This window comes from Peromyscus eremicus, chromosome 20 (assembly GCF_949786415.1).
Source record: "Peromyscus eremicus chromosome 20, PerEre_H2_v1, whole genome shotgun sequence".
NCBI classification, from domain to species: Eukaryota; Metazoa; Chordata; class Mammalia; order Rodentia; family Cricetidae; genus Peromyscus; species Peromyscus eremicus.
The window spans coordinates 12,833,877-12,856,182 of record NC_081436.1 but is presented as its reverse complement, the minus strand read 5'-3'; the positions used below and the strand labels follow the sequence as shown (position 1 = coordinate 12,856,182).

General features: G+C 39.1%; 1 protein-coding gene across 1 annotated transcript in view; it reads right to left on the bottom strand.

Moving 5' to 3' along the window:
- Positions 1–22,306, bottom strand: part of Cpne8 (copine 8) — a 186,196-nt gene that overhangs the window by 120,788 nt on the left and 43,102 nt on the right. Inside the window, exons 5-6 of the mRNA XM_059247993.1 lie at positions 13,846–13,949; positions 7,071–7,110 (exon numbers count right to left, since the gene is read on the bottom strand). Of these exons, the coding sequence (XP_059103976.1) occupies positions 7,071–7,110; positions 13,846–13,949 (144 nt within the window). The remainder of the gene's footprint in view (positions 1–7,070; positions 7,111–13,845; positions 13,950–22,306) is intronic.

The following is a 22,306-nucleotide window of genomic DNA, read 5'->3' as shown; positions in this document are numbered from 1 at the left end:
AATGTATATGGTTACTCAAGGGAAGGAAAGCAGGGATGCTGGGGGTTGGAGCGAGCAAACAAGGAAGTGGATTGATCTCCAGCCTGAGGGCAGGGTAAAGCGTTGGCTGGGCTGCAGCTAGCAGTGGCATGTAGTAACAGGCTTTGAAAATGGTGATTCTGGCTAAGCTCCCTCTGCAGAGTCTCTAAAGGCCTCACGTTCCTCAAGAACCTGTTATCTTTTTTCTCCACTTACATTCTCTTTAAAGTACCCAAAGTCCTAAGTCTCTTGGTTGGTGTTTTCCAGACCCCTGCCTCTAGTCTTTGAGCAGCACCTAGCCAGTATCTGCATGTGGAAGCCTACTGGGTGCTCTCAACTCAAAATCTCTACCACGTGTCTGTCCTTCATTCCTCAGCCTTAGCCTCAGCCACTTCTGCAGCTGACTTCACTGTGTACCCAGGCACTCTCATCAATACCCAAGAGAGCTACACAATGTCTCTTATTTCACATCTAATAGGGAATCCATCTGTAATCAAACAGCCATAATACATCCCAGATGGGATGGCTTTTACCACTTCAGTGGCTTTAATTGTCAAATGTGACTCATGCAGTCAAATTACAACAGATTCATAACTGTTATCCTTAATTCCAATCTTGCTTCTCTGACCTCATTCTTCACTTCAGCAGGCACACATCATCTAAATGCATAAATCAAATCACATCACCCTCCGGGAGCAGACAACAACAAAAACCCGAAACCTTCAGAAGCATGGCCTATGAATCTCTGCATCCCATATCCAGATGCCCCCTTCAGATGGAATCTTCAGGCTGTCATCAACATTTACAGACGGCCACAGCACTATACTACAACCCTTCCTGCCTCAGTGACTTTGTATTGCTGCTTCCTTTTTGAACTAGAATGCTGTCTTGCTGAAATTTTCAGTAGCTCCTTTCCTCTTTCTCATAAACTATACACTCAGCAAGTACATAGTCATGAGAATGATAGCATAGCCATACTGCCTGGTAGAGGGCAATCTCAGATTGCTGCTTCTCTCTCTCTCTCTCTCTCTCTCTCTCTCTGTGTGTGTGTGTGTGTGTGTTTGTTATGCCACCACTATCCATCAGTATATGTGCTATAAGGAAACGAACTCATGTTAATTGTTTGTTTGCATCTGTGTTCACTGGATCAATCTGCCCACTCTTCCTCCACCGTGACAGTGTCAGCTGTTGGGGATGGGCTATCTTTGCACTCTTCAGAGCTCTCTCTGCTCTCACAAATGTGTTGACTCAAACACATTTACTGCTGAAATGACTTATGGGTGCACACATTAAATTCAGTTAAGTTGTATGTAGATTAGTTTAGTGTTGTGGTTTTAATGCTCCCCAAGGTCTCACATGTCTGAACACTGGTCCCCACATAGTGGCTCTGATTTGCAAGGTTATGGAACCTTTGAGGGGGTGGTGGGAGGTCCCTGAAGTTTTCCTGGGAATGAGCTTTGGAGAGTTATATCCTGTTCCTGTTTCTCTTCAGGCTGTCTGAATCCAGGTCAGTTGTCAAGATGTAACTAACTGCTACTGCTTCCTACCAAACATGAGCCCCTAACAACTCTGCTCCTTATGTTACTTTCTTCTGGTATTTGTTTACTTTTGGAAGATATTTAGTCTCAGAGTTGAGAAAAGTAACCACTGCACTTAGCCTCACATTCTACCAAAAGAACCTTATCCCCTCTATGAACTCACTCCTAAGAGAAAGGACATTTCATGGCCCAAGCACTTATTTTCAAATAAAATTATGAAATAAAATTAACCTACAGGAAGAAGTTTATATGCATAGTAGTTAGGGAATGCAATAAAGACCACAGATGACTACAATGAAGGTTAGTGATGGACAGCCAAAGGAGACCAGTGAACTGTCACCACATCTGAAACAAGAAATTCAATGGTCCCTTCGAAGTCCAGGAAGAGAACAAATCATTTTGGCTTGCCCCTTTGTTATGCAATGCTCCACACTGTATAGTTTTAGTGTCATATGGTCAGGAACACCAACAGGAATCCTAGACACACCAACTATGGGCCTATTCTTAACCCTTTTGTGGATGGCCGAGCTGCTGAAATTAAATTATGCAAATGAAAGTGTGGGATGTAGCTCTGCAAACGACATTAAGATGACTCGGCTTGTAGTGCCTCAGAGGATGTTATGTTTTATTCTCATTACCTAACACCTGTGGAAGAAAATACTTTAGCAAAGGTATTTATCCAGAGAACCATAATGAGAATCAATCACATGATGAAATGAGACCCTGGATTTCATCACCCTTCACCTGGAACCAGTTATTTCCACTGAAAGCTTTTCAACTGCCAGAGAGACTCATTAAGATTCTGCTGGTGTTTTATGTAACAATATTCCAAAGCTACAGGTCTACTTTCTATCTCCATTTTCCCTGATATTATTATGACTTTATTGTTTTTAGGGTCAGTATCTCACTGGTTGGGGGGGCTGGATAGCCTGGAACTTGCTATGTAAAACAAACTGGCTTTAAATTCAGATAGACCCACCTAATTCTACTTCTTGAGGGCTAGAATTAAAGGCATGTGCCACCACAACATGCTAAAAAAGACTTACAACCTAAGATCCTTAACTATCAGATGCTAAACAAAATCATCCTAAGGAGGTTCTTCCAAAATTATCAAAAATTAAAACTGAAAAACCAAAGACTTTAAAATCTGTTTTCAAGAAATGATTTGCTATCAAATCTCTTTTGCAAAAACCAATAAGTGAATTCACTCCACTTAGGGATTTGTGCACTTAGACATGTTTTCTAAATGACTCTGGTTTTATTTACTCTGCGCAGTTGGCAGGGAGACAGTTCTGCTATTAAGGGATCATCTCCCTGGGGATAGACCTAGCTTGCTGATTGGCTCCTCTGATCTTCGAAATGCATCATAAATTGCTTGGGGTTCAACGAACTATGTGCTTTTTACCTGTAATCTGTACTTCAGTGCTTTCAAATAGGAAAGAGTTTTTGTTTTTGTTTTTTTGTTTTTCTAAGAAACCCAAAGTAATCATCTACAGCAATTCTTATAATAATTCAAACCCACATATCTTTCTGCTTTGGACATGCTTTACACACTGGGAAGCTCAGGCATTTATCTTTATTAACTCATTTGTGTTATCTATGGAATATACAGTTTTTAAATTTTTTATTGGACTTATTGTGTGTGTGTGTGTGTGTGTGTGTGTGTGTGTGTGTGTGTGAGAGAGAGAGAGAGAGAGAGAGAGAGAGAGAGAGAGAGAGAGAGGTGCGCACATGTGTATGTGCTTGGATGTGCATGTGTGGAGGTCATGGGTTGGAGGTTCAAGGACAATCTACGGGAGTTGGTTCTTTCCTTCACAATGTGGGTCCTAGGAACCAAACTCAGGGTATCAGGCCAATAGCAAGCACCTTTACCTACTGAGCCATCAGCTGGCTCCAGAATATATTTTAAATATATTATTAAAAAAATGAAGAGTATTTAGATAATATGAACTGTGGGGAATACAAGAAGCTATATAATACTAAAGGAGAAATGTAAAGAGAACCAGAAAAAAAAGCAAGAAGACAGAAGAATTTCTTCTAGCATGACCAAGACTGACCATCTACCAAACACGTATGAGTTGGAAAGTGCTCAACAGTGCATTAAATATTGTAAGGAAATTGAGGAGGAATTAGGTTCCAGGAACAGCGACAACACTAGAAAGATAATGAACCCTAGGAATTTAATTGTAGGTTTCAGCAGGATATCTACCGGAAAATATTTAACAAGCCATTGAAAATTGAGTTTGTTTGGGAGTTCAAAATCAGACACTCCAAAAATCTCATAAGTCATAGAAATGTGAGAGCTATCCTGAAGAAACTTTTACACAGTGAGCTGAGATAAAAATTAAAAAGAAAACTAATGAAAGACATTAACATTAAGACCTGGGAGGCAGAAGAGAAACTTAAGGTTATGGTGAGTCTAGAGAGGAAGGTTCCCGTGCAATTTAGGGAAAATAAACATTTACAGTATATAAGGATTAGTTCTGTCCAACAGGATGAGGATGTGTATGATGACAACTGAGGCGTGGTCACTATCTTGATCACATCAGAGTAGTTTTACAAATAAAAACTAGAATCCAGTTAGTTGAAAAGAGCGGAAATAAAGAAAGAAATCCGGATGGAGTCCAGGATAGCCAGTAAAGATAAATAATGAGAAGCAGAGGGTAGAAGAGGAACTATAAGGGTAAAGAAGTATCAAATTGAAAATGTGAATTTTAGGGATTATTTTTAATTACATGTGTATGTATGTATGTATGTGTGCATGCATGTATCTGTGTGGAGGTATGTGTGTATGAGTACAGGTGCCACAGAGAACAGAGGATCTTGATCACCAAGGAGCTGGACTTACAATGGGTTGTGAGCCACTTAATGTGGGTGCTGGGAACAGAACTCAGGTCCTCTGCAAGAGCAGTGTACACTCTTAACTGCTGATTGAAAAGTCATCTTTTCAATCCCACAAAGCATTTTAGGATGAGAGAAGCATGAAACTATTTTGTGAAGAGGAAAAAAAAAACCTTTTATACAAAGAAACATTTGAAAAAAATATATTCAATCACACGTTTCAGAAGGCATATATTTTATATCATAAAGTCTAACAATCCCTTTTGATTGAAGAAAGATATATTGTCATGTCTGAAGCACATATACTTTCTTCTTTGAATGCAAGGCAACTACCATGATAGGGACTACATTTTAGCATCTTTGAACACATCGTTGAACATTCATCACCATGGAAATGTCTCTAACTTTGAACATTCATCTCCATGGAAATGTCTCTAACTACTCAGGTATTACACTCTCTGAAGAGCAGTTTCAACTAAAACAAACAAACAATCAAGAAACACAGAAATTATTTCCCAAGTAAAAGGTAACTCATTCTTATGCCCAATAAAAGGGAGGGAGGCCTCTTTCCCAGGTATATGATACTAGGTAAACGCAGACATGGTCTTTGGAGAATAGACGCATAGAAAAGGTGCTGAATAGAGCAATCACATGTCCTTAGATAGACAAGGAAGAAGAGAGAAAACAGCTCTTGTCCCATCCCACTCTCCAGTTCCCACCTTCTAGCCAGATATCCAAGTCTTGCCTCATATCTTTGAGATTCTCCTCGTCCCTGTGAATGAGTAGATTCTACTCTTTCTTTCTAACACAACAATCATGCCTAGAAGCCATGTTTCTTTTCCTGGTTCTTCCAAGAACATTTAGAAAATTTCCAATAGCAAGCTATACAAACATATTCACAATGCCCAGTCACAATGCTATGAGCCTCTTGCAGAAAAGAAACATTCTCAGTGTCCAGTCTTAATGCTATGAACCCATCATAGAGAGCAACGCATTCTCAATATCCAGTCATGATGCTGTGAACCTATCATAGACCAAAAACATTCACAGTGTCCAGGCACAATGCTATAAACGTTAATAGAGAACAACACATTCTCAATACAAAGGTACAACACAACGAATTTATCACCAAGAGCAACACATCTTCAATGCCCAGTCACAATGCTACACACCCATCAGAAAGAGCCGATGGTATAGCCACCACACTGACTTCCACTAATGGGGGAGCAAACAGCATATTAGAGCATTTTTTTTCTAATTTATAGAAAAGTTACCACTTGGATGGTTCTTTTTGTATTTCTTCACATGATTTTACCCTGTTCTTTATTACATAATTAAATGTTATACTTCTTTTAGTGAACTAGAGAAAAAGTGATTTTTTAACTACCCAAATCCATCGCCTAGATTGTGATTAGCTCTGAAGTTTCTCTCTCCTTTCAATCACAACAGCACTCTCTCTAAGCTACAATGGTTGTTATATGCCCAACTACTCTATTTACAGCACTCAACAAAGGATGCTCTAGCTGCCCTCCCAATGCCTAATTCTACAGCTGTGCACTCAGATTTCCCTTTGAGCCCCGCTGAACCCTTTCCAGAATGTTGCTGTACCCCATCCTCACTTTGCCCTCATATTATGGTTTGAATGTTAAATGCCCCTCATATGCTCATATATTTGAACAATCGGTCCCCAGTTGGTGGCTTTGCTTGGGAAGGGTGATGGAATCTTTAGGGAAGTGGAGCCTTGTTGAAGAGTATGTCACTGGGGCCATCTTCCCAGGGTTTCACAGCTTGGTCCTATTTCCTGTGTATCTTCCGACTCCCCCCCCCCCCGCCCCCAACTCCCTTTCGTGTATTGTGGGTGAAATGTCATCAATCACTCTGCTTTCTGGCTGCTCAGCCTGCTTCAGGCTCCTGTTACCATGACTTCTCTGCCATTCCCTATTGTAAGTCAAAACAAGACCCTTTAGACTCTAAGCTGCTGTTTGTCAAGGCATTCTATTTACCACAGCAGCAGAAACACACAGCCAACAGACCTTGCTACAACATAGCCAACAGACCTTGTTACTTGGTTTGATTTAATTTCAGTCTCTTATGTCAGTAACAAGCAGATAAATTAGTATTTTGCCCAAGTACCTCACTCTCCTCTTCTCTGTTTATCCTGCTGGACATGCCAAGCTCTGGCTCTCTACAGCTCCCAGACCGCATGCCACGATGGAGGTAACAGTTATGGTCTGGAGAATGGAGACTGAAGAAATGGGCATGGCTTGACCTGAGAACAAGTATGTCTCACACTCTGAAGAAACTGGCATGTGAGGAAATTCTGGTGAACAGCTGCACTCCAGGGAAGCAGGGCATGGCTCTGCCTGGAACCCATGTACTTCCCAATGTCTCTGAAGTGGAGCCTATTAAGACAATCTGGTTCACTGTCTCAGTCTGTTCAACCAGATATACAGTACATAACAAAATGGAAATACTGATCCATTCTATCTATTGAAGGTACTTTCTTTCAACAAGCTCCTTCTAAATGGGATTCTGGCATTCCTTAAAAGTATTACTTTTCTATGAAAATCACATCCAAAGTCATGGACATTATAACTTTTAAATTGTCAAAGGAGCATAAACATAGTAACAAATAATCATAAAACATATGTAATAATAAAAATATGAACTTACATGTTTGGACAAATTGGGACTCTTTGAATCAACATCATATCTGAAAAATTAAAGTGTAAAATTCAAATTATTTCTATAAAATATAGCTGAAAATAATGTTTCCTAGAACACACAAACATAGAAATTAATTTGAACAATAACCAGTGAGACATTAAAAGTAACACATTTTTAATTTATACATAATCCAATGATAGAATTGACACTTTTGGGTCACTTGAAAGCTACATAACCCAAGTATGAACTCCACTGTTTCAGAAGATGCAAATTTATCTTTTCTTTGAATCAATGGTATCTAAGTGCCACTCAAGTGACTTCAAAAATCTCTTTAAAATGGAAAATTCTTCACTAAATATCAAAAATAAGCAGGTCTTGTTAACAAGCTATGCACATTATACACATTACAATTCTTACCTAATAGCTTAAATGCTATTGTTAAAGGTTGGAAACTCACTGGAGTAACAGAAACCAGCTTTTCCCAATCACAGAACTTAGGGAAACTGTGTTTTATGTAAACAAAAATGGATTTTGTACACAGGAATTTACATGGGAATATGATAAACTTTGGTTTTAACCAGTTGCTACTGGACAAAGATGATCTCCAAGAGAGAATCCAGGATGACTCCACAGCCTGGAGTTTATGGACATGGCCAAAACAACCTCAGTGTGCCAGGCTCTTGAATAAGTTAATACTGACACTAGTCTTTCTTGAAACCAAACCCTTTCACACTCATGCATAAAACTCCTTAACCAAGCTCAAGGCCACCTTTTAAGGTTAAAGTTTTCTCTCTAATCTTAATAGAATCTTTTCACAAAACAAAACATCTCAGTTAATGATAGGAATAAACAAGAAAAAGGATAAGAAAACCAGAGTTCATTGAGTGTAGCAATGTGCCTTGAGTGCTCAGTGTACCCAGTAGAGCCAATATAGAGTCCAATATACCCAGTGTGTCCAGTGTACTTACTAATCCCAGAATACCCATGAGAGTCATGAACTTTCAGGCATCCAGGGCATACTGGGCACACTGGGTACATTGGGCATGCAGGGTATACTGGGCACACTGGGCATATTGGGCATAATGCTTATACTGGGCACACCAGGTGTACAAGGCACGTTAGTGAAATGAACTAATTTCCCTTTTCTTTTTTCTCTTTTTTCCTATCATTGATTGTGATGCTTTTTTGTGTAAAAAGATTTTACTTAGGTGAGAGAGAAAACTTTAACTGACAGTCTCTCATTTGAGTGAATCTTAAAAGTTATATTTCTAACAAAGAGGAACAGATGTTGGCTATAGTTATTTCTATATTTGTAGAACTACAACTATCATCCAAAGTGAAATCTTATTCTAAGTATTCCAGGATGCACAGCTCAAGAGCTACCAATGGCCTTGGAGACAAACCAGTACACAGTCCAATGACCAGTCTAGTACCCAGTGACCAGTCCAGTATTCCTAAAGGGACAGGCCATTCCCTCCTGTGCAGGGTTGAAGGGGAGTTTCCTTCTACTCTCCAAGATCATGGGATGGAGTTGGCTTCAGAATCTGGGCTACCGGTGACAAGTGGAAGTCAAATCTTGCCTAGCTAGAGATAGCATACCCACCCTTAGGGCACCAGTGAAGGAGAACAAGGAAAGTTCTAGGAAATATTTTCTGTGAGCTGAGGCAGTTTCATTCTGGGTCACTCACTAGGGGAAGAGCAAGAGGCTTTCAGTGTCCCTAGGCTGATGCTTAGGTAAACTCAGGATTTTTTGGAGGATTAAAGGCCACATCTCTACCTACCAACACCCTCTCTCTTCCTGTATTTCCTTCTACCCTGGAAATTCTGAAACAAGTCAGAGGAGAGAAAACAAAGAATGTTTCAAAGGCAATGGTCCCTGACAAATGAGCAAGATGGTTTACTAAACAAAAGGAGTTGAAGGTCCATGAAATTAGAACATCACTTTGTCATTACCCAAGGGAGAAGGTTGGAATGAACACAGTGGAACAATTGTAACAAATAAAATAATTGATTTGCCCCACAAAAATGTTGAGATCCTTCAAAGTAAGGGTGTGTTAATGTTTCACATTTCATGATTAGATTATCACCATCTGACAGATCAAGAAATATTTTACTGGGTCAGTCAAATCTGGATTCATGCATCTCTCTCGGGGGTTCAGGATCCATGGAAAGGAAAGGATAGAAAGGATCCTATCTCCTCTTTCCTGCACTCTGGCATATCTCACACAGTGACTAGACACTTGCATGCCTTGCTCAGAGTCACTGTGATGCATGCAGCCTCATGCTCATCAATATTATTCTATTGATAATAAAAGTTTTCAACCACACTAGTAGGGTATTTATGAGTCAACTATTACTAGAGTGCTGGGAATAATAAAAGGAAACATCAAAGCTTTACACACTAAATCCATGAGACAAGGGGATTCTATGATGCAAAATGATAAATATTAAGCGCATACAAAAGGTCAGTCACAATCAGAACAGCAAAAGGTACATGGTATAGTCAGAATGGCAACAATATTGGTCAGTGGCATCAGGAATTCAGGAACTATCTATCTGTCTATCTACCTATCTATCTATCATTTATCTATCTCTATGTTTATCCATCCCTCCTTCCCTTCTTCCCAAAATTTTCTCTGTGAACTGAAAAATGGAACCATCTTTCATAACATTCAGTTGCTACGATAATACGCTTTCTTTTGAGGTGCTGGACACTGAACCCAGAAACTCCATCACACAAGCAGGAGTTCTGCCATAGAGCCCTAGAGAACAGATGCTCAGGGCTGTGTTTTACTTATGTTTCTCTGATTCTGCACAGTCAGCTGTGTTGGTTAATCTTCATTCTCAACTTGCAATCACCTAGGAGACACATCTCTGCTTGCACTTCTAAGAGTGTCTAACCAGGCTTAACTGAGGAGGGAAGAAGACCCTTTCTGAATGTGGGTGGCCTGATTCCATGGCATGGGGCCCTGAACTAGATGTAAGAGTAAAAGAGAAACTACAGACAATCACTTCCTCACTCTGCTTCCTAGTCATTATTGCAGACTGAGTTGCCTGTGCCAACATGCCATCCACACCGAGACAGACAGCATTCCTCTGAAAGGTGAGCCAAAAACAACCATTCCTCCCATAGTTGCCTTCTAAGATATTTTGTCACAGCAATAAGGATACATCAGTAGAAATCCTCTAAATCCAAAACCATTCAGAAAGTCATATGCAGCTATTAGCTGGTTACTTAACACTGGTGTGCTATGGATGGATGATGGCTGGCCACTTTACACTGGTGTGCTGTGGAGGGAGGATCCTTGCAACCATTTTCTGGCCACCACACACTAGTTTGCCCAGAATGGGCATCCTTCAAATAGTTATCAGTATCATTGCATTGGATGCAATATTCTCAGCTCTCTGGGTGATGGAGTTGGGGATCACACTTGATTTTTCATTGGACACTTTAGTCTATTCATTATTTTCTAATTGTCTAAAATTAGCATACATTTTTACAAGCAATATATAGATATGAGAAATTTTAAAAGCCAATCACATGTATTATATGTAACTAATTTGAAGTAATGAAGTCTTCCCTTACTTATTTTACTTGAAAAAGACCACAGTATAAAAAAAAAAAGCCTGCTATCAAATTGAAAGTATTATATGAGACATTTCAATAAAATGAATCAACAGAATTAAATGTCATCAGAGATCCACAGGAACAGAGAGAAGGTGTGTGTTGCTTTCCTTGAGATCTGCAGTTAACCCTTTCCAGCCCTACTTGTTTTAGTTATTCAAATATATAAAATTGAGATGTTATTTCAATTAAAATTCTGAGCTTTTAATGAAGTGCTATTAATTCAATCTTGTAGAACACCTTCATGGTTCAAGGATTATTTGGTTTCTGTAAGACCTGTAATCTCCAGGAAGTTGAAGTGACAGTGAATCAGTCAGCCGGCCTTAGTTACTTCCTATTTCCTGTCACACTGCTGTAACTGTTTTCTGAAAGAGCAGAGCAATGGGTACCAGGTAAGGTTCATGAACAGGACATGAACCCAAATGCCAGCAAAGGGGACAAAGGGTGACAGTGGAGAAGAAAATGTGTAAGCTGTCACCTGCAAGAGTGATGGGTGCCTGTCAATTGATGGCAACCAAAATCCCAGGGAAATAACTCAAACAATCAGATCTAAAAAATGAGATTTCACAGAAATAACAACGACTGGACATCTCCAGGGTAGTGTCAACAAGTCAGAACACATAATAGTTGGTCTTGAGTGCTTCCTTTCATCCTGAAATTTGACCCTCAAAACTGCAAATTAGAGTAATAATAAATCCCACCACTTTGCAAACAGAGATACTGCTCCAGGTTACCTACAGCAGAAGAGTATAGTTGGTGGAAATGAGCATCAATAAACAGTAAAATACATTTTCTTCTTGCAATAAAAATCATGTAGCCCTAAAAAGAAATGAAGTATACAGCTACTCTGTGCCATAGAAAAATTAGGGAAACCTTAAAGAAATAGGAAAATACATTGACTTCAATTCCCACATGCTTATCAATGTTTAAAGAAGCTCTGATGATTGACAGAGTGAACCACTTTGTGGTGGTATTGTGTTCCCCAAAATATTGTGCACCCTTATAAACTTAACTGGGGTCAGAGACAGAACAGCCACTAGATACAAAGGCTAGAAAATGGTGGCACTCACATCTTTAATCCTAGCACTCCAGAGGTAGAAATCCCTCTGGATCTCTGTGAGTTCAAGGCCACATTGGAAACAGCCAGGCATGGTGACACACGCCTTTAATCCCAGAAAGTGAGCCTTTAATCCCAGGGAGTGATGGTAAAAAGCAGAAAGGTATATAAGGCGTGAGGACCAGAAACTAGAAGCATTTGGCCTGGTTAAGCATTTGGCTGGTTAAGCTTTCAGGCTTCTAAGCAGCAGTTCAGCTGAGACCCATTCTGGATGAGGACTCAGAGGCCTCCAGTCTGAGGAAATAAGACCAGCTGAGGATCCGGCGAGGTGAAGTAGCTGTGGCTTGTTCTGGTTCTCTGATTTTCTAGTGTTCACCCCAATACCTGCCTGGGTTTGATTTTATTAATAAGACCTTCTAAGATTCCCTCTACACCACTTATAGATTTTTTAAATTGGAATAATGAAATTCTTATTTTTCAAAGAGTTATATCATTTTACATTTATAATAAATACTTAGTATGTTTAAATAAAAGAAAGTAATGCATATAGATGTGGAAAGGACAAAGAAAAGGGAAACAGAACAAAGAATCATGAAATGGTGACTGGTTTTAGGACAAAATCAAAGTGGAAAAGTTAGGGGGTTGCCATGATGCTGTGGGAGAAGCAACATGTCAAAAGCAGTTGCTGTGAGCTCTGAGCAAGTGGGGCAGGGAGCCACGTTCATGGGTCTTCACTAGATGTTAGGTAACGGCACTGCAGCCTCCATGGTCAAGGGTGAGCAGAAGCCATTGTTACACTCCACTTTCATCTCTCATTACCTGCATTTGATTATTTGGAAAGAAGTCTTGTGGAAATAAAAGCCTAAGGTGAACATCATAAATTTTGTCTGCTAAATCCGATGAATATTTGATACCTTTTAAAGAAAGCATTACAGATTCTTTGATTACATATATATTTAGAGTAAAATAAAATACAATTGCTAATGGAACTTATTTTGTATTAGGAAGGAAATTAGGACTCTTTCAAACAAGATGTCATCTTTAGTTATTAAAATTATTCCTAAGTACTGATAGGCTGGCATAATGTTTTCAATGATTTAAACAAAGCATTAACCTTTTAAAATGCTTTTGATGTTCATAAGTATTCATTATTTTGATACACAAGGCAAAGGCTCTATTATATTACACAGAGCATCTTAAATATAAGTACACATTTTTTCCTGCCCCCAGGGTTTCTTTTTACCCATGTCTAGACCCTCCAAGTCCCCAAAGACCACCTTTGTGGAACAATGGCTCATTTATAACTGACAACAAGTAAGTAAAAAACTGCTTCCATGTTTTCTGTGGACACGAGGTTGAATTTGGTAATGTTCTCTACTGTAATATGGTTGATCCAGTGTCAAAATAGAAAAATATGCAATATATATAAATATATATATAAGCTAGCTCCAGCACCCTGGGCCTTAAAAACATGAAGCATCAGGCTGGATGGTTCAGTGGTTGCAAGTACTGGATGTTCTTCCAGAGGACCAGGGTTCAATTCCCAGCACCCACATGGCAGCTCACGACTGTCTGTGGTTCCAGTTCCAGGGTACCTGACACCGTCATTCAGGTGAAACAGCAATGCACATAAATTAAAAGAAAAAAGTTATAGTTTTATATAGAGAGAGAGATATATAACATGCATATATGTTTATATATATAAACATGAAGCATCAAGTGATAAAGGAAAGCCATCATGAGACAGAGATATACACAGTGCTAGGCTAGCATGCCATGGGGGGAAGTGAGCCATCTGCCATTAGTCATTAAGCTGGACATGTTCTTAGAATACTCTGACCTTGAAGGAACCCACTGGGGTAGGTTTGAGAGAAAGCCCACCTGTACTTCCCAGCATGACGAAGCTGCCCACTCACTTAAACAAATCACATTTCAAAACAGTTCGGTACTTTGCTGTGCTTCACCCTCTGGATGAAGAGAAAAGCTGCCTTCCAAAGGAAGAGCCAGGTACTCAGGACAATCTACTCAGTCCAGACTATACTACTCAAGAGCTGTCTCTAAAAATCACATGTATAATGTCATGTTTTAGTTGAACTTACAAGTCAAAGCGGAGATTCTCTCTTTCTTCAAAGAAATAGTCCAGAATAAATTTTCTTACGAAATCAGGATTCAAAGTATTATCAATCACTTCAGTTCTTCCAAACTATAGATAAAAACAGAGAAGTCACAGAGGTTAAAACCAAACTTTACATGGTGATTTATTTCAAAGTATAGTACTCAGTTCCTTTTTAAAAAAATGAGCAATAAATACCCAGTTGACTTGATCAGCTACCGCCCCAGAGAGAAGTACCTAAAGGTCAAGCCACCACTCCAACGAAATAAGCATGAACTTGAGTTCCTTCCAAACTCAGCTACCCTGCATTAGACAAGTCATAGTACATCACCCTCCCTTCTACTAAGTGGAAAACCAAATTCCTTCCTAATCTAAAGAAGCCATGTATACACTAAATTTACTTTTTAAAATAAAATACTTTCAGAAAGTCAGACAGATAACGTGTATTCTTAGAGAAGCCAAATATTCATAGTTCGAAGCCTCACCTTTTATAGGAAACAATCCTTTCACACAGCAAGGCCTATTAGCCCTGTTTTAGGAAGAAGTTTCTGGTAATCTATTCTACACTTCACAGCACAAACATTACTTAATCCCATTCAGATCAACAAGTTAGAATGACATCTACCAATCTTGTATGCTTCTAAAAATTGGGTAATACTTCTTCAGCTTAGAAAAATACGTTTCCCCATTTTGAGTAAGTAGAAATCAGGAAACAAAAGTTCACTCTAGGCCTGTCTCCTTTACATCTGAAAGCAAGCCACTAGACAGTACTCCTAAAGACAGCACAAACACACACATCACAATTGCTTTTACCCTCCGCTAAGAGTCTTTACCTCCAGCTGTCATTTTAATGAGGGGATTTTAACCTTAGCTGTGAATCTATTATGCAATCAAGCAGGCAGGCTGTCTTGCTAGAGAACTTATTTTTATTAAAGTTCCAGGAAGTGTTATCTTTTTAATAGGAAAATGAAGAATCAAGCTCACCCATTTAATATGAAAGGCCAGGGGCTTTCTTTCAACTGTGTGTTAAAATGATTATATAAAATACTTATGCCAACTAAACACTCCCTCACAAAGAAATAATTTGCCCCTGGACAATATTTTATATCATGGACCAATATCACATGGACAAACTGTAATCCAACCATTATTGCTTGTATATGAAGTGTGACCCTGCAAAAGGCTTATATGGTTACAGGTTCTCCAGCTCGTGGGACCATTTTAAAGGTTCTAGAAAATTCAGGAGGTGAATCAATTGGACAAATCAAGTCACTGGAGACAAGACCTTGGGGATAGTTTATTCCCGGTCCCTTCCTTCCTTCCTTCCTTCCTTCCTTCCTTCCTTCCTTCCTTCCTTCCTTCCTTCCTTCCTTTCTTCCTCATCCCTTCTTTCCTTCCTTTCTCCCTCCCTCCCTCCCTCCCTTCCTTTCTCCCTCCCTCCCTTCCTTCTTTCCTCCCTTCCTTTCTCCCTCCCTCCCTCCCTCCCTCCCTTCCTCCCTCCCTCCCTCCCTTCCTTCTTTCCTCCCTTCCTTCCTTCCTTCCTGTGTCCTTTTTATCTGCTGACTGGCTGCCATGATGTGAACTACCTGCTCTGCATGTCTTCCGACCACAATGAACAGCTACCCTAGGAAAAAAATTCTGCCTTAGGCCGATTACGTAAGGAATTTTGGTCACAGTGACCAGAGAATGGGGCTCTTGCTGTAACTAAGCCTGATACAGGGTGCATAGACCTTTAGAACCAGTTTGTGGGGAGAACACGGAAGAGTTTGGAGACATATACAAGAAGAGAAGCTTTTGAGTATTGTAAACAAAGCTTAGTAGGTAGTCCTGGTGGGAACTCAGAAGACCAGAACACTGACAGAAATGTGGACAGTAGAAGTTCTTGTGAGATTTACATTGGAAATTGGACCTGAGGTCATTCCTGCTACATTCTAGAAAAGGATTAATCTATAATTTGCCCATGCCATAAATGAAACTGAATTTCAAAATAGTGAGCTAATTGATTGGGTGGCTAAAATCCCAAGACATTGTGCATTTGTGCTATAGCATGGTCTTTGATGGCTATTTGGGAGCCAAGGGTGGGAAAAAAGTAGAGCAAAGAGATTTGGTATTTGGATTTCTCTTATGAGAAAAGAGGTGAGCTGGAAGCTCAGATCGGGCAGAATATGGTTGCTAAAGAGAGGAGCATCATTCAAAAGAAGCTGAGTACTCAGGTGTGGTGGAACACCCAGGAGGCAGAGAGACCGACGATCTCTGCGAGTTCCATGCCAGCCAGAACGACAGAGTGAGACCCTGTTTCAAAACAAAAGCAAAAACAAAATAAACCAAACAAAATGGCAAGCCATTCACTTTGTGTGAGCACAATTGAAATGATGCCCTGAGTGCATCTCAGAAGCTGCTTGCTGTAGGCTCCATGATGCATAATTGTAAATTAACTTGAAACCTGTTTCCTTGAGAAGAGAGAGTCCCCGGGGTGGGTGCACTGTCCTTACAGGGCCATCTGAACAGGTTCCTCCTGTGTTCAGACACCCACAGGCTCAGAAACAGCTGTAACCATGGTCCAAGGGAATCTGGACCCACACAGTTTCCCACTTAGGGAGACAAAACAGTTTCCAAACTAAAGTGGAAAGTCTTGAGCTAGAAAAACTATGACATTCCAACAGAACTCCACCATTAACCATGTTCCCCAATGCCCATCCCTCATTTGGACTTCAACCCAAATCTATACTGAGAAGGAAACTGGAAGATAAGACTGAAATTTCCAAGCAGAGTTTCCACTGAATTGGCAGCCCACAATCCCTCAACTCAGCAGCCACTAACACCCTTCCAGGTCTGGTTTTTGTGAGGAGCAGTGGAGGCTGGGTATAGTCTGCTTGCTCTACTGAAGATTAATGTGTAGATCTTAAAATCCTGGTTTCAGCTAATCATCTATAAATCATTACTATATCTATCTCAATACATGTTCGGACATATGGCCCTGAAAATTGCTTTGGGGAGATGTCAGCCACAGCCTTCATGTGGCTAGACTCAGTGCCCATTGGGGCCCTCACCTCACTAGGCCTCTCAGCCTATCTGGAATAGCTGATCACTCCATCCTTCCTGAAGCATGCTTTCCCAGCTTTTTGCCTCCATACTTGACTACATTTTCCTTGCACTTACATCCTTAGGCATTCAATCCCTTCTTCACAGAGCATACTTCTAGGTTCTCATCTCCCTAAAGGGAGATAGATGGTGCCATTTGTCCTTGTTGTATTCAAATGTGTTCTCTCTAAAAGTCAAGTGTTGTCTTGTGATGGTATAAGGGTCATGAAGTCTCCTCCCCCTGAAAATGGGACTAAGGCCCGTCACTTGCCTACTTCCACCTTAGCTATGAGAAAATACACCAAGAAGGCCCTCATTAAAAGGTATTTTGACCTTGGATTTCCCAGCCTCCAGTGAGAAAATAAATTTCAGTATTTTATACATTATACTATCACTGGTACTCCTTTGTAGCATCACAAAACAGACTGACTGTACATTGGGCTTTACAACCTGCCTACTTAATGGTAACTTCTAAATCTATGTGACCAGCTCATAGTCACCTTAATGCAGACAGCTGTTCTCTTGAGTTACACATCTGATAGTCTTACAGGCTCTTCAGAATTATCACCCAATAGTAAACATTACCCTGTGCCCTCTCTAATCTTGGCACTTTGACCTACCTCCTGCCAATAAGTAATTTTATACTCCACTATGATCCAACCATAAAGGAAAGTAATCTATAACAACTTCCTTTTTAAACTACAATGCCTCTTTTATCACTGCTTCCTAAATTATCAATTTTAACTCCAAAACATATTCCTACAATTGCAGGGAACCATGGAGTTGGCCTAGCCTAGCTGCCTTGAGAGCCACGTGTCATAGGTTTTCTCAGGTTAGAGTCCATGGCTCCTGGGTCACAATGTACCTTCCAGTTCCTGAGAGACTGATGCACTCCCTCAGGCAGTAAAGTGTTCAGATTGTTTTGTGTTTCTCTGTTTGACCCCTTAGTAGTCAAGGAAGTAAGGAAACTTGATAGGACCATTGGTCTTAGACATTAATCTTGTGTACCTTGTATGACTTGCAAACTTCACTGTATCCTGGCCACTACAATTGTATTAATCCTGGCAATTGCCATTTTATTCTGTTTCTGATAAAGGTATAAAATGTCTGATTGCTCTCAATAAAACTGTCACAGCTCCAGTTGTGCTGTGGCCCCTCTAACCAGCCTGATTTAATTCTTTGCAGCCATATCAGGGGACCTCGGCCTGGCAAGTAAACATGGACGCTTACACACAATGGTCTACTGCTCTCCATATTTCCTACTTTCAATTTAAATTCAGGTTTTATCATGGACTATCTCAACGGTTTTGAATTCCCATCTCTACCTTTACTTCTGTTTTCACTGGAAATTATCCCCATCCAACCAGAGCTGTCAAATAAAATAAATACTATGTCATTATGCCAGCAGACTAAGATAGCCGAGGGGTTCACAGAGCACACAAGATAAACTCTTTTTGGTCTATAGGACTTGGCTCCTCTCAGTGATAATTAGTACATTTTTAGATGTATTTTATTTAATTTATTTGTCTATCTGGCCCTCATCACCTCACTCAGTGTGATTTTATTCAGTTCTCTCTATTTTTCTGAAATATTCATTAATAAGTATAGTGATCTCATTTTCATTATCCAGTCATCAACTGATGGGATATCTGAACTAGTTTCATTTCCCGGCAATTGTAATAGAGCATTAACGAACATTGATGGGCAAGTATCTATATACGAGGACACAGAGCCCTCTGAGTATGTTACCAGGAGTGATATAGATGGCTCCCACAGCAGATCAATTTTTACGTTTCTGAGAAACTTCCATGTTGATTTCCAGAAGTGCTGTGTCAGTTTATACTCCCACCAATAAGAATAAGAGCTCCCTTTCCCCATATCCTTGCCAGCATAATTTGGGTTCTGATGATAGCCATTTCTGACTGATGTGAGACACAGCTTCAAAGTTGTTTTCATCTGAACTTCCCCGTATAATTGAGGATGTCGAAAGCTTTTAAGATATTTACTAGCCATTTGTATTTTTTCTTTCAAGAGCTCATTGTTTAGTTTCACGGTGCATTTATTGACTAGATTGTTTGGTTTCTTGATGTTCAGTATTTTTATCTCATTGTCTATTCTACATGTTAACCCTCAGTCAGATGGACATTTGGCAAGGATTTTTCTTCCATCCTAAGGGCTGTCTCTTCACGAGATAATTTCTTTTGATGATAGAAACTTTATATTTTCATGAAGTTTCATTTGTTTCTTTGTCTTTTTCAGAAAGCCCTTTTCAATGGCTATATCTTGAAGGATCTACCTAATTTTCCTCAAGAAGTTTCAGGGTTTTGGTTCTTACACTGATGCCACTGATCCTTCTGGAGTTGATGTTGTACATGGTTAGAGGTAATAATCTAGTTTTATTCCAGTGTTTAGATATTCAGTTTTTCCAGCACCATTTGTTGATAGTGCTGTATTGTCTTCAATTTATTTTGGGCATCTTTCTCAAAATCAGGTGGCTATAGTTGCGTGGACTCATGTTTGGCTTCTTTCTTCTATCCAACAGATCCACACTTCTGTTTTTATGCCAGTCTCATGCTGTTTTTATTAGTATGACTAATAATTCAAGGATGGTGGTGGTAGCACTGTCTGGACTCAGAATTGCTTTGACTATCTGAGGTCTTCTGTGCTTCCATACTAATTTTAAAATTGTTTTTCTCTATGTCTGTGAAGAATGTCATTCCAACTTTGATTGTATTGAATCTGTAGGTTGCTTTTAGTGGGATGGCCGTATTCACAATATTAATCCCACCAAACCAAGATCATCTTTACATCTTCTAATGTCTCCTTCAATTTCTTTCTTTTGTATTTTAAAGTTTTCATTGTAGAGTTAGTTAACTTCCTTGGTTGTGCTTACTTATCTATACATGAATATATACATGCATACACACACACATTTTAGAATATTGTGAATGGGATTGTTTCGCTGATTTCTTTCTCCATATATTAGTCATGTAGTGTAAAGTAGGGTACTGATTTTTGCACATTAATTGTGTGTCTAACCACTCTGTGGACCATTCATTACCTCTAGTCTTATGGTAGAATCTTTATGGTCTTTTATGTACAGAACCATATCTTACGCAAATGGGGATACTTTGACATCTTTCCCTTAATTATATCAATTTAATTGTGTTCTCATGTCATATTTTTCTAGCTAAGACTTCTAGCACTAGAAGTAGGAGTAAATACTTTAGATTTGCCCATGATATTATTGGGAGTGTTTTATGTTTTTCACCATTTAGTATTATGTTCGTTATGGATTTATTACCTATGCTGAGATATTTCCTTTCTAATTCTCATATCTACAAGGCCTTTATAATCAAGAGATGGTAGATATTACCAAAAGTCTTTATTTCATCTATTGAGATGATCTTTTGGTTTCTATCTTTGAGTAACACTTATGCAACGAGTTACATTTATAACTCTACATATCATGAACCATCCCTGCATCTCCAGAATACAGCCATCTTAATTCCTTACAATGAGTATGCTTTACTTTAAAATGCAGAAATAACTTTAAATTGGTGTTCTGTTTTCCATCCAACATATTACAAGAACTGAAAGCCAACAACAATACGAATTCACAAATATATTATGACTACTTCAGCACATCTGAAATTTGCTACTTTTTGGATAGAATATACCAGCTGGCCACCAAGTTATTAATAGTTTTGACTTAGAGAAAAATTTAGAGCTTAGTTAATGTAATATTACTAAATAAAAAGTTTTAAATCTCTGGAAACTACATAATTGCCTATCTATGCAGATAAGAGGTATTTAAATTTTTGAGGAAAGGTAAGTATTAATAAGTTCTGATACAACATTTGAAAGACTTATAATATGTGACCTAAAAAGGATGGAAAAAGGATCAGTGCATTTCTCAACCCTCATCACAGAGGCTTCTTCTTGTAGGAGATGGTGATCATAACAGGGACTGACAGCTGGATGTGCAGAGAGTGAAAGACTTTGGGGCACACAGCCCAAACCCCTCCCCTCAAAGCTCAGATATTGACATAGAAGAGCTGGCAGAAAGATTGTAAGAGCCAGAGGTGATGGATGACTTGAAGGAAACAGTGTCTTCCAGACACAACAGGGTAGATCCACATATGAATTCCCACAGAAGTAACAACATGCACAGCACCTGCGCAGGTTCAAACAAAACAAAAGCCCGGCACTGAGAAGAGGAAGTGGACACAAAGCTCCCCCCTTCCCAAGAAGCCATTGATACCTGCTAGGAATGGGAAAAACAGTTTTCTCCAATGCAGCGTCACAGGGTACATGCAGGGAAGGCCCTGCCCAGGAGTAAGTAGTTGGCCAACACAAAACAGACTTCATAGGTTTTTTTTGGTGCTTTTTGTTTTGCTTTGGTATTTTTTGTCTTATTCTTTTTGTTTATTTGGAATATATATATATATATATATATAGGCTATATATAATATATATTATATATACTTATATATATAATATATATATAGGCTTTCAGAGAGAGAGAAAATGAGGGGATAGAAAGATGGAGGAGTGTTGGAGAAAAAAAATCTTATTCTGAACATCAGCTATTCTACATTATCCAAAGATGTATACACCTGCTCATAATGATCTATGGAACAATAAAACATGCATACAAGTGACATCATATGGACTCAAAGATTATATTTGAGAATATATATGTATATGCAATGCATATATGCATGTAATGATAATTCATGAAAAAGGAGCCAATGAGTTTGAAGGAGAGTGGGAAGGGGTATATGGGAGGGTTTGAAGAGAGGAAAGGGAACAGTGAAACATTGTAATTAAAATACAATTTTAAAAATAGGGTGTATATGGCTGCTTAAAATAATCTAAGGCAGAATAAATATGTACAGGTGTGTCTTGTTCAGCCTTTGCCATAATAATACAGTATTAAATTTTCATTATATAACCACTAGGAAACTGTCTTTTATTTATCAACTGCAAATTCTGTCAGTTATTTAAATGAAATTTTTAAAAAAATTATTGAAATAAAACACCATTCTTCTAAAACTTAAAGCAAAAAGTGAAAGACAATTCATAATCAAGTTTTGAAAGTTTTCCTTTCTTTGACAATTATACTATCGAATAAAGACCTACTTTTTCTATTTAGAAATAAGTGCTGCAGGAACCGGAGGAAAGAAAATACTCCCTCTTGACTTCTAAAATGACTAATCATTAAAGTGCTTCAGAGGAGAAGAATTGGAAGTAATATTCAGTAGCTCCCTTTCTTGACATCAGGCAGATCTGCTCTGTTCTGAGAGAAATGTTGTCAAGGTGCAGCCTGGGTCAGGTGAGTAACAGTGACACATAGAAAATTC